We start from the raw sequence: 18,283 nt of genomic DNA, 5'->3' as shown, positions 1-18,283 counted from the left end.
GATATACGGATGCATGCAAGACTCCTTTAACCAGAGCAGTGGAGTGTAAGGAATGTGTCGGACTAAAGTCCATCGGTGGACCAAAATTGACGAGAATAAAGACACGAAGGGTGAGCAGCGATAGAAGCTCTTGCGCTCGAGTTTGCTTTTGCCGGATATGCATTGAGAACCTTCAGTTGCTCCCTTCCCTCCTCAAATGGCCATTACTTTGCAATACCAGCTCTGTATGATGCTTTTCTTTATGTACTTTTGTTATTCTCTCAATTTATCTCTCTTGCTTCACAATTGTATATACACATGGAAAAAAGTAAAGCACGCATACAAAATTGTGCTGTTTGCTCCATGCAGACGGTGCGTCTTCCATTCATCACTAGGCCGAGAGAATTTTACACACCTATCATGTACACACAGCACGGCAAGAGTATCAACTTGAAAAACACTTCCAGCTGCTGAACGAGAACATTTGGGACATCGTTAGTGGAGATCAAAGGAAATGTACCCGTCCGTGCGGACTCTGGCACATTTTGGAATGGCAACAACTCCCTTTGGATTCCCTCTGGCGCCTTCTTCATGGGATGAGAGGGAGCGTCACAGCAGTCATTCGTTCTAATAATTCGAACACATCATTGACCCTTTGAGATATTCACTCCGTCGTGACACCTTTGCAGAGCCTGGTGTTGGCTCAGTGGTTAGGGTGGCGGCTTGGGATCCTCGGGTCCCGAGTTCAAGCCCCGTCGGCCGCTGAATTAATACACCAGGGGGTTGACTCAGCCTGTCATCCTTCCGAGGTCGGCGAAATGAGTACCAGTGCCCTGCTCAGGGGGACACTGCATCAGCGGCATAGCCGCGTCCCAACCAATGATGCAACCAGCAGCCACAAGCTGCACTCGATAGAGAGATTTTGTGATTGAAATAAATAAATAAATAAATAAATAAATAAATAACCCAAACCTCCGAATCGATCTCAAGTCATTTGTAGGACGTGTGTTCCGTACTGATTGACACACGGTTATGGTTTTGATAAACGGCTCGGTTATTGCCGATCCAGAAATACACAACCGTGTTCAACCTTTTTCCCATGTGGATATATCCATATCTACTGTATTTGTTTTTGTTACTTATTTATTGCTCTTCTTTGATTTTGATTTCTGTCACCCACGTTGTTGCTTCAAGAAAAACTCGTCTCAAATTCTAACTTGCGTTCTTCTTTCTATCTTTCTTTCTTTCGACTCTTTCTTTCATTCTCTCTTAAAATCAGATCTATCCTCCTGTCCTCTTTTATTTAAACCCTTTATGCTTGCTTTTGTTGCCCAAAATAATCTCATTTTGTGTTTTCCCCTTTGCGGTGCTAACAATCACCCCCTTCCCTTCCCCGCCATCCCCTTAACCCCTGTCTCTCTCTCTCTCTCTCTCTCTCTCACCCCTTAACCCCAAACCTTTCCCTTCTTCTTTTCTACCCCCTCCCACCCTGTCCTTTCCAACCTACACTCCACTTTTCCCACCTTTCACTTCCTACGCCCCCCCCCCACCACCAGGCTATTTCTTGATTCCGACATGCCTAGGTATCTCTCACATAGCCAACCACAACCATTCCCTCTCAGTTTCCCTTTCATTGTCCTTTGTGTCCCAAATTCTTCACTTTCTTTCTTATTCCCCACATCCCAACCGATTCCCTCTTTGTTTCCTTTCCCTTCTCTACAATTTCCTCCTCATCGATGCTTGTGTTATACATGGATGTGTCATTTCCTCATCTTGCTTTTATCCCCTCCCTGGGTCATGTACCTCTTCCCATCATGTATCCCTCGCATTTCCTTTTTATACCATTTCATGCTCTTTCCGTGTGTCTAATCTACCTTTCTGTGTTGCATTTGGGTGGTTGGTCAATGGAATGTTGCTTGGTGACCTCTTTCCCTCATCTTCCTTGTTCTTCTCTCCTGTCTGTGCATCCTCCATCTTGTCGCTTTGTTTGTGCCTCAGAGCCCTCCTCGTGCCATTTTTCCTAATCATGCTTTGCACTGCCGGCTTGCTATTGCCCTGAGCTGCTTCTCACCGAGTCCCAAACACTTGTGTATGAATTCTCCATCCTGGGGAACTGCCATTGTTCACCACCTCACCTGGTTTAAAATGAGTAAACAAGTGTTCATTGCAAATTGAGGGACCATCATTGTTATTGTTGATGAAAATCTTGGTGCAACATTCATCTTGAAGAGCTTGTCTGTGTCTTGGTTATTTTGTACACACACCTGTAGTTTATATAGGGAGGAAAATGACCACATGGTATAGTGTACATTAATTTTCATACGTAGCTTTTTATTCCTAAGGTGTTTGTGTGTGTGTGTGTGTGTGTGTGTGTGTGTGTGTGTGTGTGTGTGTGTGTGTGTGTGTGTGTGTGTGTGTGTGTGTGTGTCCTCTTTCTCTACCCCTCTCTCCCTCTCTTTCTCCACAACTCTCTCTTCCTCTTTCATTACCCCTCTCTCCCTCTATCACCCTCTCTTTCACTATCCCTCTCCCACTCTCTCCCTCTCTCTACCCCTCTATCAACCTCTCTTTCACTATCCCTCTCTTTCTCTCTCCCTCTCTCGACCCCTCTCCCTCTCTCTACCCCCCTCTCTCTCTACCCCTCTCTCCCTCTCTCTACCCCTCTCTCCCTCTCTCTACCCCTCTCTACCCCTCTCTCCCTCTCTCTCTACCCCTCTCTCCCTCTCTCTACCCCTCTATCAACCTCTCTTTCATGATCCCTCTCTCCCTCTCTCCCTCTCTCTACCCCACTCTCCCTCTCTCTACCCCTCTCTCTACCCCTCTCTCTACCCCTCTCTCCCTCTCTCTACCCCTCTCTCCCTCCCTCTACCCCTCTCTCTACCCCTCTCTCCCTCTCTCTACCACTCTCTCCCTCTCTCTACCCCTCTCTCCCTCTCTCTACCCCTCTATCAACCTCTCTTTCACTATCCCTCTACCCCTCTACCCCTCTCTCCCTCTCTCTACCCCTCTCTCTACCCCTCTCTCTACACTTCTCTCCCTCTCTCTACCCCTCTCTCCCTCTCTCTCTCCCTCTCTCTACCCCTCTCTCTACACCTCTCTCCCTCTCTCTACCCCTCTCTCCCTCTCTCTCCCTCTCTCTACCCCTCTCTCCACCCCTTTCTCCACCCTCTCTCCCTCTCTCTCCCTCTCTCTACCCCTCTCTCTACCCCTCTCTCTACACTTCTCTCCCTCTCTCTACCCCTCTCTCCCTCTCTCTCTCCCTCTCTCTACCCCTCTCTCTACCCCTCTCTCCCTCTCTCTACCCCTCTCTCCCTCTCTCTACCCCTCTATCAACCTCTCTTTCATGATCCCTCTCTCCCTCTCTCCCTCTCTCTACCCCACTCTCCCTCTCTCTACCCCTCTCTCTACCCCTCTCTCTACCCCTCTCTCCCTCTCTCTACCCCTCTCTCCCTCCCTCTACCCCTCTCTCTACCCCTCTCTCCCTCTCTCTACCACTCTCTCCCTCTCTCTACCCCTCTCTCCCTCTCTCTACCCCTCTATCAACCTCTCTTTCACTATCCCTCTACCCCTCTACCCCTCTCTCCCTCTCTCTACCCCTCTCTCTACCCCTCTCTCTACACTTCTCTCCCTCTCTCTACCCCTCTCTCCCTCTCTCTCTCCCTCTCTCTACCCCTCTCTCTACACCTCTCTCCCTCTCTCTACCCCTCTCTCCCTCTCTCTCCCTCTCTCTACCCCTCTCTCCCTCTCTCTCCCTCTCTCTACCCCTCTCTCCACCCCTTTCTCCACCCCTCTCTCCCTCTCTCTCCCTCTCTCTACCCCTCTCTCCACCCCTTTCTCCACCCCTTTCTCCACCCCTCTCTCCCTCTCTCTCCCTCTCTCTCCCTCTCTCTACCCCTCTCTCCACCCCTTTCTCCACCCCTCTCTCCCTCTCTCTACCCCTCTCTCTACCCCTCTCTCCCTCTCTCTACCCCTCTCTCCCTCTCTCTACCCCTCTCTCCTTCTCTCTACCCCTCTCTACCCCTCTCTCCACCCCTTTCTCTACCTCTCTCTACCCCTCTCCCTACTCCTCACTACCTCTCTCTACCCCTGTCTACCCCTCTCTCTACCCCTCTCTACCTCTCTCTACCCCTGTCTACCCCTCTCTCTACCCCTCTCTACCTCTCTCTACCCCTCTCTACCCCTCTCTTCCTCTCTCTACCCCTCTCTCCACCCCTTTCTCTACCCCTCTCTACCCCTCTCCACCCCTCTCTACCCCTCTCGACCTCTCTCTACCCCTCTCTACCTCTCTCTACCCCTCTCTCCCTCTCTCTACCCCTCTCTCCCTCTCTCTACCCCTCTCTCCCCCTCTCCCCCCTCTATACTCTTCTCACCCTCTCTTTGTCCGTCTCTATTCTATCATCTTTTATTTATTTTTTTCACTACTTCTCATATTTATCATGTTTTCTCCCCAATCCGGCATGATATTTCTTCTTTTCCTTAGTTGATGTATTTACAATGTTTTGAGATGTTCTATTATTTCTAAAAAAATTTTTTTTTTAAACATTTATTTTTATATTTTTTCCTTTCATTTGTCTTTCCTGGATCCATCGCTACCTCTCCCCCCCCCTCTATCCCACCCCCTCCCCTTTCCATCTCCCATACCCTACCTTTGTGGAATAGTTCTAAATATGTTGCTTTCAGAGGAAGTTGAAATTCTGCATTATCACCAAGTGATTTCTATGCATTTAGTCCTGGTTCTATTAACTTGGAATAATAAACAAATACCACTCAAACTCTTATTAAAACTCCAGCGATATGAATCCCAAAGTTGAAATCCTTGTTTGTGTTGTCCCATTCCATTGTCAGCAATTTAAATGGTCAGATCTGTTCACTAAATTCCTTTTACCTGCCTACCATAAATAAATAAGTATTAAAAGCTAAAGTGGAAAGTGTTTCCCAGCTTGACAGAAATGGATCTCAGAGAGAGCAGCAAACCTGAGATACATTTCCTTATTCCTCCTATTCACACGTCATGACGTCATATTACTACCAGGGTAATTACAGTTGTTACTCGACCAAAGGCGATGGTGTTCCACCACAAATAGCCACACTTCCCACATGAAACAACGTTGAAAGGTGGCAAAATATTCCCCCAGGAATGACGCAATACCAAATTTTGAGTTAAATTTTTTTCCCCCGTTTTGACCCCTGTGCCCCCAAGTCCCCAACTCCGGGGCATGCACCGGGGATCAAATCCAAAACGTCGTTACGTATTTCATGTCTCCCAATGTTGATTGCAAATACAAGGTTTCATTAAAAATGTGTCCGTAATTACATTTTTTGGAATTTGACCTTTTGACCTCGTCCCTGCACAATGCGCCCAAGCAAATAATTATACCACTCCTGCACATTGTTTCCACATTGTTTCCACTGCACAGTGGTGATCCCAGCCACAAAGTTTCGTGAATTTCTACACAACTGTTTATGAGGATACACCGTGACAGACGGAACCGGTTACAATATCTCCTGTTTTTTACAAAAATTGTGGGACACTTGGTTGAGTGCATACCCCGCTACAATGGTATTCAATAGAGCACATACACCCACTACAACAGCACTCAGTAGAACGCATACCTCCACTACAACAACAGCACTTGGTTGAGCGCATACCTCCGCTACAGTGGCAATCGGTAGAGCGCATACCTCCTCCCGGCTGAACAGCTTACGTTTTGTATCCCACTGAGAGGCCAGATCTGTATCTGTATCTGAACCAAAATCTAATCGGCTTGTCCTTGTCAATTTTACCAACTCATCCACCTCGTTTCATCTGAAGCCGTCCTTTACTTTTTGAGATATCATGCTATATATATATATATATATATATATATATATATATATATATATATATATATATATATATATATATATATATATATATATATATATATATATATATATATATATATATATATATATATATATATATATATTAGTTTTTGGCCTCATCTCCCAAATTTTGAAGAATCACTCAAAAATTATAGTATCTTGATCCAGATCTGGATCTTCACCAAAATTGAATCAATTCATCCTTGTCACACACCCAACCTGTCCACCAAGTTTCGTCCGAATCCGTCTGTAATGTTTGGAGATATCCTGCTCACCGACAAACAAATAAACAAGCAGTCATAGACTGGTACTTACGAAATCGTCAACTTGACCTCTGACCTTGTCTAATAAAAGCTGTCTCTAGAGAAGGTAGCGACGCAAACCAGAAGTTTCTACGATGATCTGTACCAAACCCTCAAAAATCGTAACATCGACTGAAGCAAAAATCTCCATTTCTCCTTCGCAATTATTTTATATTATTTTATCAAAGTCACAAAACCGTAATATTCGGCCATCCACCAACAATCTTTACATAATCCGATGGCTTAGTGAGTCAGGCATGCGATGATAACCTTTATTGGGATAAAAAAAATGACTTTTAAACACCATTTTTATCGAAAACACCATCAGCGCACACGCAAAACCTTTACGTGACTCAACGACGCCTCTGCTCGAGCACACTGCACCACATGACGACCCATGACGCGTCGTGAAATATTTTTTATACAATCTTAAAACGTCTCCAAAACATCCGATTTTTACCAGAATTTTGACAACCGAGTTTTAAGCGTCCTAAACGATCGTAAAAACCGAAGACAAAATTAAAATCGAAGTTAAAACGAACTCGTAACGTCGACCGAAGCAGAAATCTCCATTTCTCCACGCCATTATTTAATATTATTTTATCAAAGTCACAAAACCGTAATATTCGGCCATCCACCAACAATCTTTACATAATCCGACGGCTCAGTGAGTCAGGCATGCGACGATAACCTTTATTGGGATAAAAAAATGACTTTTAAACACCATCTTTATCGAAAACATCGTCAGCTCGTACACGCAAAACCATATGTGACTCAACGACGCGTCTGCTCGAGCGCACTGCATCACGTGACGACCCGTGACGCGTCGAGTGAAATATTTTTGATACAATCTTAAAACGTCTCCAAAACATCCGATTTTTACCAGAATTTGACAACCGAGTTTTAAGCGTCCTAAGCGATCGCAAAAACCGAAGACAAAATTAAAATCGAAGTTAAAACGAACTCGTAACGTCGAGCGAAGCAAAAATACTCCATTTCTCCACATGAATTTACAGAATTATGTTTGACCTCACTGTGACCTTGACCTTTGACCGATTTTGACCAAAATCTAATCAGCGCGAGCCATCACCCTCCGGAATCACGTGGTGTAATTTGACATTGGTAGCTTCTTCCGTTCTCGAGTTATCGTGCCTACAAACAAACAAACAAACAAGCACAAACAAACACACAAACAAACAAACAGAAACGGAAGTGATCAATATACTTACGAAATCTTTAGATTTCATAAGTAACAAGGTCAATACATAATCTGTACCCACCTTCAGTGGCGGAGGTAAGAAGTTATTTTCTTGAACACCATTGACTCCACTATAGCTTGACTCGTCATCAAACCCTGCTTGTTCTTGTACTCTGGTGTCGCTTGATTACATCCTTTCGGAGATCTCAATTTCATCGGCTCTATTCAGGGACCGCGAAAGAGCCTGGGAATTTGCTCGAGCTACCTCATTGGACCCCTGACGCACCCTCTCACACCGAGACCGCTTAAGCCTCCTCTTGGCTTCAACATTCATGCCTTATGGGATCGGTCCACTTGTTCATCTAAAATCCAGATTTGTGTCAGTTCCTTGTCCATACTCTCCTGGACACACCTCAATTGCGCTATCTCCTTCTTTACTTTGCAACACACAAATACCTCATCCTTCAACATACCGGCACATCATCGTGGGGAGATTTTCCTTCGAGGATATCTCTTGCGATGGAATAAAAGTACTCGTGTAAATTGCACGAAGGTCGTTTTTCACCATTTTGCTGACGCAGCTCAACTCTTTTATTATTATATGTTTTTTTTAAAGGGACGCTCTTGCCTACATGGAGGAACATAGGTGAATCATGTGCAGGACAAGGACATTGGGATACATCGGTGCATATGGTTAACCATTACGGTTAACATGATTTTATAGTACATTAGTAAACGACGTACAAATGTGATGAAGTAATATCAGATTTGAACCTGGTTCTCGCATGATTAGCTGAGTGCTCAGATGGGAACCCAAACGTTAACCCAAGAATCCCGTAGGAGTCACTACCATGATCCACATTTGTTCTAGATCATTGTAGCTATGTGAGGAGAACTGAGAAAGAAAGCAGGTTTTCCATGCAGGGTCATCCAATGTATGCGGTGTCATCAAACAAGGAGACCCAGACACCGGAAGGGGTCACTCAGCCCATTGAGCCCCATGATGCTGGTAACCCAGGTTCAAATCCTGTACACCAAATGTGTTTGCCCATTGACTATTATTATCCTCATAATTAAATTACACTGTTGTCCACTGATGTCCTTGTCCTGCATGTGATTTATCTACGAGCTCCTCTACAAGCCTAAGATCAGTGTAAAAACAAATAAAACACTTTGTAAAAACTTCTCATTCCATCATGTTTATAAGTTAAGAAGAACAACACAATTGTTTCTAAAGAATGACTAATTAAGAGAAAGGCACAAAGGATTCGATGCAGGTAGCTGGTGATGGTTGCCGTCTTACCACGGGCCGTGACCACGTACCGCTCCAGGGAGATGGAGTCACGCAGCTCGCTCCGCTGTTGCACACGTTTGTGTGTTTTTTGTTTTGTAATTCCATCGATGGTTGAGGAATATTTTATTTTCCCCCTCTCTGCAGGACATTTTTTAGGTTTGAAGCATCCTGGGACAGTTCTATGCACAACTCACCTCTCCTCAACCGTGTAACACAGCCCGGTGAATATATCTTCGTGACGATCTCAGCCTATCTTGAGGTGAGATTATTTCGTACACCTGGAATCAATAGATATACCAAGGGGCATGGAACATGCAATGCAAATGGAACATGCTCAAATTAGAAGCACTGTACGACTGAATGTGAGACTAATAGCTGGAGTAATTTTGCTTAAAAGCACATGAGGAAAAGGGCGAGTATTTTTGACAAATTTTGACAAGTAACTACAACTGAAGGTGAGAGTAAGTATGGCCTACAGCAAAGAGGGACGATGACTTCGGCTTAAGGGACTAATCGGTGACAACTTTTGTGGCACCTTTTATTACAAATCTTCAGGACAGGTACCTCATTTGTAGCTATTACAAATCTGATAACACATATCTCAGAGTAAAAATACAAATTAAACGTTACACATATATATATATATATATATATATATATATATATATATATATATATATATATATATATATATATATATATATATATATATCGATGTGTGTCTACAGCTGGAGGGATGTCCACGTCCGGCCGTGCTCAGCAAGGAAGTTTGCATGACGTTCCACGGGCGTGCTTCACGTGCTACCCCTCCACGCTCTCTTCGCACGCTGTTTGGTTCTCGTCAACCAGCAGACAGGTACACCTTGGGATGTAGCTGGAGATGATGTACCTTTAATGATGCTAACAGTAATGAGATTGAAGTAGAGATGAAGGAAATGTCACAGATAGAGACGGCGGATGTTAGAAATGAAGACAGCACAGGTAATAGAGGAAATGGAGTGAAGGATGACGATTATATGGTGTTTATAAAGCTGAGGGTACTCTAATTGTAGGGTTATATAATAACGAATGAGACGGTTGTTACTCCACGCACGTGAAGCCAAAAGTAGGGTTAAGCAATTGGTTCGCTTATGTCTGTCTGTCCGTGTGCCCGTGTGTTCACAAACGACTGTTTATGATTGAGGAACAACTTATTTAAATTGAATGTTTTACTTACCTTTGCCAGCGAAGGTGAAACGGGTTATGTTTTCACCCCTCTCTGTCTTTTTTTGTTTGTTTGTCCATTTGTTAGTTGTCGAAAAGTTTTTTTTGCCAAGTCTGTTGATCTGTAGCGTTTGTGTCTCACGTGTTTTCTGTGTCTCACGATTTTTGGCCACAGTTTTCAAACAATCGTTTTGAAGTTTTTTTTTGTGTGTGTAGGTCACCGGCCAAGGACGGCAAACGCTAAATTTTGGTGAAGAACGGAATCCAGATTCGGATCTGAATTTTTTTAAGTGATTCTTCACCATTGAGAGATCGGGCCAAAAACCATATAGTACTGTATGGCACGATATTTCAAAAATGCATTGGGCCCGATATGTTCTCGTGGATCAGGCATTACTTGGCGGAGGTATGCGCTCCACCGAGTGCCCTTCTAATCTGAACGTAAATCGGAGAATACACCTGTAGTTTAACGGTCGTTTGTCTCTGAATTTGTCCCGAACGCATTTCATAGAGGAGTGAGATAATTGATTTTACTGTCTGCCTCTCTGGCAACGAAACAAAATTAAAAATCATTCCAAACAAGAAACGTCCTGTTTTTAGGAACGTTATAAAGGACACAAACAACAGGCACGAATAACTAATGTACGTGTTCAATAAGGTGGTGTGAAAGACCTGCATCGATGGCGGTAAACTTGTGGGAAAAAAAAAAATGTCGACAACGTTTATAATCTTAATTTTATTTCAATTGAATTGTATAGTTTGAACACTGCGTGGGGTAACGTGTTCTATGAACTCCAGGTGTGAAAATTAATGGTATTGTTTCGTTTTTAGGGGATTTTAGTACATTTGTGAGGGAGTAGATAATGATGATTTTGTTATTTCTCCCCTCTCACCCTTTTAGTAACCGTGTGAGTGGAGTGTATGAATTGGGACTTTTCTACAAGCCGCATCCTGCTAGTCCAGGTACGATTCTGAGTGTGATTTTTTTGTATTCTTGATGTGTGCATTTGCTTCTTGCTGAATTGATTTGGAGGTTAAGGCATGGGGTCGAAATGTATGAAAGGTGACTGTAATTTATGTGTTCGCGACACAATTTTGAGTGTAATTCCTATCATGATATAGCTTATATCTGGCATTCTGGCATTTGTGGTTCATTTTGTCACCTTCGGGCTGACAGGATGGTCGAGGCCCGAGGGGTTCGCAAGTTGTGCTCCAAGCCATCTCACCTCGTTTTGAATCCTGACCCAGCTATAAACTGTCATCCTGGTGGTGTTTCATGGGTAGGGCGAGGCATCGATGTGCGTGCCGTCCCTCGGATGGACGTTAAACTTGGCGTCTCATCTGTTGCCATTAGTTGGTAGATGTTAAAGATCCCATGTTGTCCTTCATGAAGAGTAGATGAGCTATCGCCGGCAGCATGAACAGATTATAAGTTCCTGCTATAATCTACAGGGGACACTGAATCAGCGGCACAGCCGCACTCCCATAAATGATGAAACCCAGCAGCCACAGGCTGCATACAAAATGATGATGATGATCGTTTTAAGAATTTAAGTGTTCCACTCGATTCTTGAAAATTCCAGGCACTTGCCATCTGAGATATTCGTACATATTATAAGAATCATGGACACAAACCAATGGCTTCGAGGAAGTGGCAGGATTGAGTCCATTTGGACAGGTGAAGGTTCTGCAAGGCAGAAACAGAAAGCATCATTATCCTTCTTTCAGGATGCCAAATGCTCCTTTCAGAACAACCGTCTCGACACAAGGTCAGAGCAATGTTTGTGGAGTAATTCACTGGAAAACTAGCAAAACCTTCAACATCCCAGCACCAGGAGAGTAATGGAAGCACAAGCCAAGAAGAATCTTCAAAAACGTGCACACAGTGCTCATCTACCACCTGACCATGCCATGAAGCGTGGATATTGAAAAAATGGAATTGCGACCGGACGTAGTGCCCGGATATGAAAAGGAAAGGAGGGCAATATTGCTAATCGAAGTGTCGGTTTCCAGTGACATTGGCCAAAATAATGTGGAAATTAAATGAATGCCCAAGTACCAGGACTTCATGGTAATCGAAGTCAAGAGAACCTGGAAGCTGAGTGTCATCGACATTGTGTCAGTGATACTCAAAGCCACTGGAATGATAAAGTGGAACCTAAATTGGATTTTAAAAACGATATTACCAGGAAGTATTAGAATAAATGAACTGCAATAGGAGGCTATCCGAGGGTCAGTGACAATCCAGGAAGGAGCCCTTGGAGCAAAGATATGAGAACAGAACGAGCTCTGAAAATATTTCAAACTAGTCCTCAAAACGTAATCCGAGTGGGAAGGAGATACTTTGGGCCTTGGGAGGACTCCGTTCTACCTTCTTACAACCAATAAAGGAGATTCCAACCAATACGCGACTTTCAAAATGATGTAATCCGCCCCAGAATGCTTGGTGCCCATGCGCAGGAACTTCGAGAAATGGCATTGTTCAGGGAACCATAAAGTATGTTGAGTGTGTGAGATGAGGATTGTTACCTGAAATGGCTCACAAAGCTTCTAAAGAAGCCAAAAATATTTGGAAAAGTACTTGAGAGAAAGGGGTGTGCATCTGCACAACGAAAGACTTGAATAACTTGCTCAGCTCACCGAACGGGTAGCTGCTCGTACTCCAAACTCCCGACCATGTGGGCGAGGGCAAGGCCCGAGTGGACGGGCATGTACGACACAAACCCCTGTCGGATCGCGAACAGTGAATGGACTGTGTCTCTGGATTAGGTTGTTCTGAACACCAATGGGAAGGACATATCTGCGTGTTGTGAATGTACAGGGTAAGTTTTAAATGGTTTTATTTACCATTAATCATGTGGAGATGGGTTGGGGGGAAGGGGTGGGGATGACGGGATTGAGTGGGAGCTGTGATAAATATATTGTTTGTTTGGTTCCGGGACCACAAGAGAAATTACACTGCATTTTTGCATCTAATGCAAAAGGAGAACCATCCGTCTACGTGTGTGTGTGTGTGTGTGTGTGTGTGTGTGTGTGTGTACACACACACACACACACACACACACACACAGGATACAAGCCGGAAGACGGCAATGGGTCGCCGAGCATGGAAACTATAAGATATAGAGCAAAATGGATGTCATATAGTGGATAGAGAATCACCTTAAGATTATGCATATCAAATCTCATCGTGTTCCATCTCCTGATAACTACTCGGCGTCCATTTGAATGAAAAGTACCGAAAATGCGTTTTGAAATCAGAAATCCCCAAAGTTCGAGGGGGTGCTGTGGGTGAACAAAGATCTAAATGGAAAATCCGGCTCGATCGTTTGTGCACAATGTATTCCAGACGATTAGTGTGAATTTTCATGACCATCCGACCATAACCCGAGGAGGAGTAGCATTTGGCGAGAAGGCACCTCCAGCTCTCACATATTATCGATTTTTGCACGAATTGACCTTTGACCCCTGACCTAAGTAAAATCAGTCAATATGTCCTGAGGCAAAGTTGTAGTACCCATTGAGTACCATGAACCTGCAAAGTTTCATTCGTATCGTTGCACTCACCTGGTCGCTAGGGGTTCTTCAATTTTCGCGCATGCCCTAATTGTAGGGGGCGCTGCGGGTAAAGTATTCCATATATCACAAAAAGCGGAATACATTTGATAGAGCATCACCTGTAGATCATTCGTGCCAAATTTCATAACTCGACGTGGGATAATCGCTTTCGGAATTGATTTCGCGTGAACGGTACCGATTTTGAAGGTTTTTCGGTTGTTGCTCGGGAACCATGGCGTCCCGAGCAACTATCACATTTTCCAAAGCACGAGGTCATAAGATGTACCTACCACCCGAGTTTGGTCAAAATCCGCCCACGTTTACTACCAATTATGTTGATGACAAACGAACAAACATCCAAACAAACAAACAGACAGAATTACTGACAATAAAGGTCACCTATTTCGGCGACCCAATATATATATATTGTTAAGGATTCGGGGGTCGGGGTGGGGAGGTTCGAACGAGTGGTTTCTATCACTGTTCATAACCAGTTTGGGTTTTTGCACCCTACTCTCGACAGCCAAATGTTACATATTCGGCGTCACTCAATCACCGCCGTCTACGGGGTTATAACGCCGACTGGTTCGGCACAATTCTCTGGTTATGTGCCTCAGATCACGATGCCAAAATACACCTGTGCCTTGCCAGCTGGGGGAATAGCCCCCGGTTACAGACTGATTTTGTCAGAGACCGAGCGAATTCTGCCAGTTCTGTAACCATTTTGGTTTTATATCCAAATTGAGCGGATCATTCCTCGGCGCGGCACAAATTAATTCAAAGCGGCAACTTCATACGAATCAGCCAGATTTATTGGGGACACGTCGGGGAAACACAACACAAGCAAAGCATTCACGACAATGTTATAATTGATCTATTACCCGTTCTTGACTCGGGAGCTACGGGTTTCGAAGGGGACCCTAACGAGATTAACCTTAAACAACATGCAGACAAGACATGGACAGCATGCAGACAAGACACAGAGTACTTGGTGATGTTTCATGGACGAGAGGAAAGTGTCAAAAGCACGAATGTGGCTCGTGACAAGCCGATGTCCACGGATTCGAGCACCCAAGCTTGAGCACGCCGCGTGGCAAGATGGCGGCGTCGTACTCTTTCTTCTCAAGGCACCGCTTGCGCACGCCCTCCCCAGCGCGTTCTGGCCTCACGTAATGTCGACGGCACAAGACCGTCAGGTCGATGGTGGGTTTCAGCTGGTTTCTCACAAGGTCCAGTGTACAAGTCCAGGCCTGGCCTGTTCACCAGACCTGGCCAAATCGAGGTGTTGGGCTCCGCAGTCCAGGTCCATGGTATTCCGAGACGTCGTCGAGCCGTGAGGTGAGTAGGGACAGTCAGAGGCTCCGTCACTGGACTCCGGATGGACCTGTCGATGTCCTCCTCATAAAAGTCGATCGCTGACTCCCACTAGTCGTTTCTCCTGCCTCTTTTATGAAGCAGATCGCAGACAGACACAGCCATCCCCTACACAGCAGATCACGACTCCCACTAGTCGTTTCTCATCCAGCCGAGGGCAGACAGACCTCATGCAGTCCTTTCCCTGCCTTTCCTTCGGCTCACTCCTCACGAAAAAACCATTGCGCCACCTCAGCGCTCAGTTTCACCACCGCCTTCCCGAAGCTCGCCCGCCTCAAAACTGACTGGCTCCTCCCTTCAGTTTCACTTCCTTCTCTAGGCCACCCCCCCTCTCAGAGCGCTGGGCAGAGTCTATTGTCCAGAGAGAGGAAGGAAGAAGAAGAACCTCTCGGTCCACCACCAATGTACGAACAATGAACAGCCTCTTACACCTCCCGACACACATGTCGCGTCCATTTACCGAACAACCTGGCTAAACATGCATTTAATGGGGGATCTGGGCTAATCCTATATTTAATAACACACTAACGGACATTTCCGCAACAATATATTTATTTATTTATTTATATCTAATATATAAAGCTCTTTCTCCTCACTGACTCACTGACTCACTGACTGACTCACTGACTCATTAAAGATCAGTACCTTCCGGGTGACGTAGAAAGTGGAAATTTTGCATGCCGATGGACATTGAAGCTGGTACACTGGAAAAGTTCACAGAATTGTCAGACAACATCAGTAAATGGAAATATAAATAAATGAAAAGAAGAAAAGAAAATATATAAATGAAAAATCAAATGCAAGTGAACGACCTGAGACAATGGGGAGACATGGTTCATATGCTTACATAATTTGTAAGCACACTCCGTGTGTGGGTGTGTGGGTGTGTGTGTGTGTGTGTGTGTGTGTGTGTGTGTGTGTGTGTGTGTGTGTGTGTGTGTGTTTTATATCCACGGCCACCACTCGCTTGTACTAGCAGGAAATGGTATGCACCCGACACCCGTCATCCACCTATATTCCCTGTATTCCTCTTTTTCCGTGAGTCCGATTTTCATTCAGGAACGTAACAATTATGGTTTACCATCTCGAAATCACCACTCTTTTGTCCAAATGCTGAAAATTATGTTTTAAAGAAAATTTAAATTACAGATTTCACAATTGTAATGGCAGGTTAAAAGTGTCCGGTGAGTAGAACTGAATCGGTGTCAGCACGCGCACACACACACACACGCACGCACGCACGCACGCACGCACGCACGCACGCACGCACGCACGCACGCACGCACACACCGCATGCACAAAAAGCCTCGTTTAGCATTCATACATCATTTGAAAAGTCATGCATTGTAAGAATGATGCCTTGGGGCAGGGTTTCCCATCCTTTTCCTCATTGTGACCCCATTGAGACAGCAGCAAGCTTTTGCGACCCCAACGTTATGCACAGACAGGAACGACGTTTTCCTGTTGAGAATATGAAATTATCATGAATGATTACACTCTGACAAATCCCATTTCATCTCGAGTTCACCACCTAGACTTGTGCGACACCTGTGGTTGAGCGTTGCGACGCAACCGCTCGAAGTTCGGTTTGGTGCTGGAGATGGCGCACCGCATCGTGTAACGTAGCGTTGGGGTGGTAGAATCGTCGTAGGTAGAGCACACGGTTGGCTGAGCTGTTAAGTGGTGACACTCTTCGGAGGAAGTTTGTCTCCACAGATGTGATGGTTTTTCATGCAGAAAATACAAAATGGAAGAATTTTAAATTGTTCCAGCGGAATCTCAATGTTACCCCCTTTAATATAGCATGATGATAAAATCACACTGCTCGGCTTCTTCACAACCCCCTTTTCCTTTTATTGTCGTGACCTCACCCCGAAGTTTGGAACTCCGACCTTCAGGTGTCATTTAAGCCTTAATGTCAGTGTTTATAAACATATTTTGAGGCAGAACGGAATATACTCGTCTGTTGTCTTTCTTTAGACTTTAGACTCTCAAGTCTAAAGAAAGACAACAGATGAGTATATTCTTCAAAAGCAACATCTTCCCTTGGTGATCCTCAACTTGATGCATTGTACAAGGCATTTATGCGCAATATAAGGAAGTGTTGTTGTTCACTATGAGGAGCTTGTATATTAAGGGCGGTGTACTTTGATATGACATGCAAGGACATTGATAGACTATGAATCGAGCATGTGCGATTTGAACCCTGGGACCCCACGGCTTCATATGCTGAGTACTTCCCCTCCCCCCCCCATTGTCATTACAGGGTCACAGCGCCGAATGCGTCGAGTGCTCGACACCTCGGGTCGCTATGTTCGTGGAGAAGAGAACCTCGGTTGTTGGCGGCCACGCAGTGACAGCCTCATTCTAGAACACCAATGGGAGCTTGAGAAACTCGAACGCCTTCGCGAGGTATGCAGGTCGGAGATGTAAATTACATAAATAAATAAATATATTGTTACGATCCTGCATCTTTTAACGACCGTCATGACACCTGGCGGGTATGGGATGAAAAGATCTCCACGTCTGCCTGGTTAGTTTTGTGCAAATCATCATCTTCAGACGCGTCTTCAGACTTCAGACAGGACGGGCGTTCCGCAGCAGGTACTTAAGCTCAGACAAATCTTGCCCGTCTCACGTGTTTATGAACCAATTCTCGCTGAATGCTATGGAGCCCACCCTCGATCACCACACAGGTTCTCATCAAGAACAGGAGCATAATACTGGGAGAAATGGGGAGGAAGAAAAACACAGCTGCACAGCGGCGATCACAAACGGCAACAAATAATAAATTATTCCAAAACGCCATGGAACCACGACGGCCTTAACATGTACACCATATCTATTTCATTCGGGGGAGCACGGAACAGACAAAGTAGATGACGAGACAAAGAGAGAGACCGTGTGCTGCATGAGCACTGCTGACATATGGTGGGGGTCCTCGTTCGGCGTTCCGTGGTGTGGTGAGGGGCTTATCCTCATAGCCTACCCTCCAGGACTCGTGAACTCTTCATCTGAGGGTCACCTGAACCGCCAGCAACCTGTATGCCATGTTCTCTACCTTGTGCTATCCAATGAACCACGAACCACCAAGTACTACAGAACCATGAAGGACAGAAGAACCACGAGCCAAAAATCGTGCACACACGCTTTTATAACATTCTGCGGAGCCCATCGAACCGTCCACGGTGTGCGCCTCTTGGCTGATGCAGCCTGACAGATGGTGATTTATGGTGCATGCCCATTGGCTGGAAAGCCAGGAAAACTCTACACCACAGACTGATGGTGAGTTATGGACTTTCTTACCAGCCCATCCGATGATCTTGAGTCCATATATGGACAGATAGATAACGGCGGGGAATGCTAAATAATGCAGGGGGGGAGGCGGGGTGAAGATACAGACACTAAGGAGGGGGTTGGGAGGAGATGAGATATTTCTAAACACGTGCTCGACCTGCTTTATCATTTATAGGAATTACACCGCACTTCACTGACACGTACCATGAAATA

General features: G+C 45.1%; 1 protein-coding gene across 7 annotated transcripts in view; it reads left to right on the top strand.

Moving 5' to 3' along the window:
* Positions 1-18,283, top strand: part of LOC147016332 (kinesin-like protein KIF1A) — a 108,178-nt gene that overhangs the window by 77,376 nt on the left and 12,519 nt on the right. For 5 of the 7 annotated variants that reach the window (XM_085847737.1, XM_085847738.1, XM_085847740.1 and 2 more), the window contains 5 exons: positions 1,536-1,562; positions 8,783-8,897; positions 9,367-9,494; positions 10,743-10,804; positions 17,040-17,185. In XM_085847737.1, the coding sequence (XP_085703863.1) occupies positions 1,536-1,562; positions 8,783-8,897; positions 9,367-9,494; positions 10,743-10,804; positions 17,040-17,185 (478 nt within the window). The remainder of the gene's footprint in view (positions 1-1,535; positions 1,563-8,782; positions 8,898-9,366; positions 9,495-10,742; positions 10,805-17,039; positions 17,186-18,283) is intronic. The other 2 variants (XM_085847741.1, XM_085847743.1) reach the window with 1 other exon arrangement.

This window comes from Eptatretus burgeri, chromosome 11 (assembly GCF_056783735.1).
Source record: "Eptatretus burgeri isolate ZD-2024b chromosome 11, Ebu_testis_v1, whole genome shotgun sequence".
NCBI classification, from domain to species: domain Eukaryota; kingdom Metazoa; phylum Chordata; class Myxini; order Myxiniformes; family Myxinidae; genus Eptatretus; species Eptatretus burgeri.
Note: the sequence above shows the minus strand (reverse complement) of the source record. Positions and strands in the feature narration are given on the sequence as shown.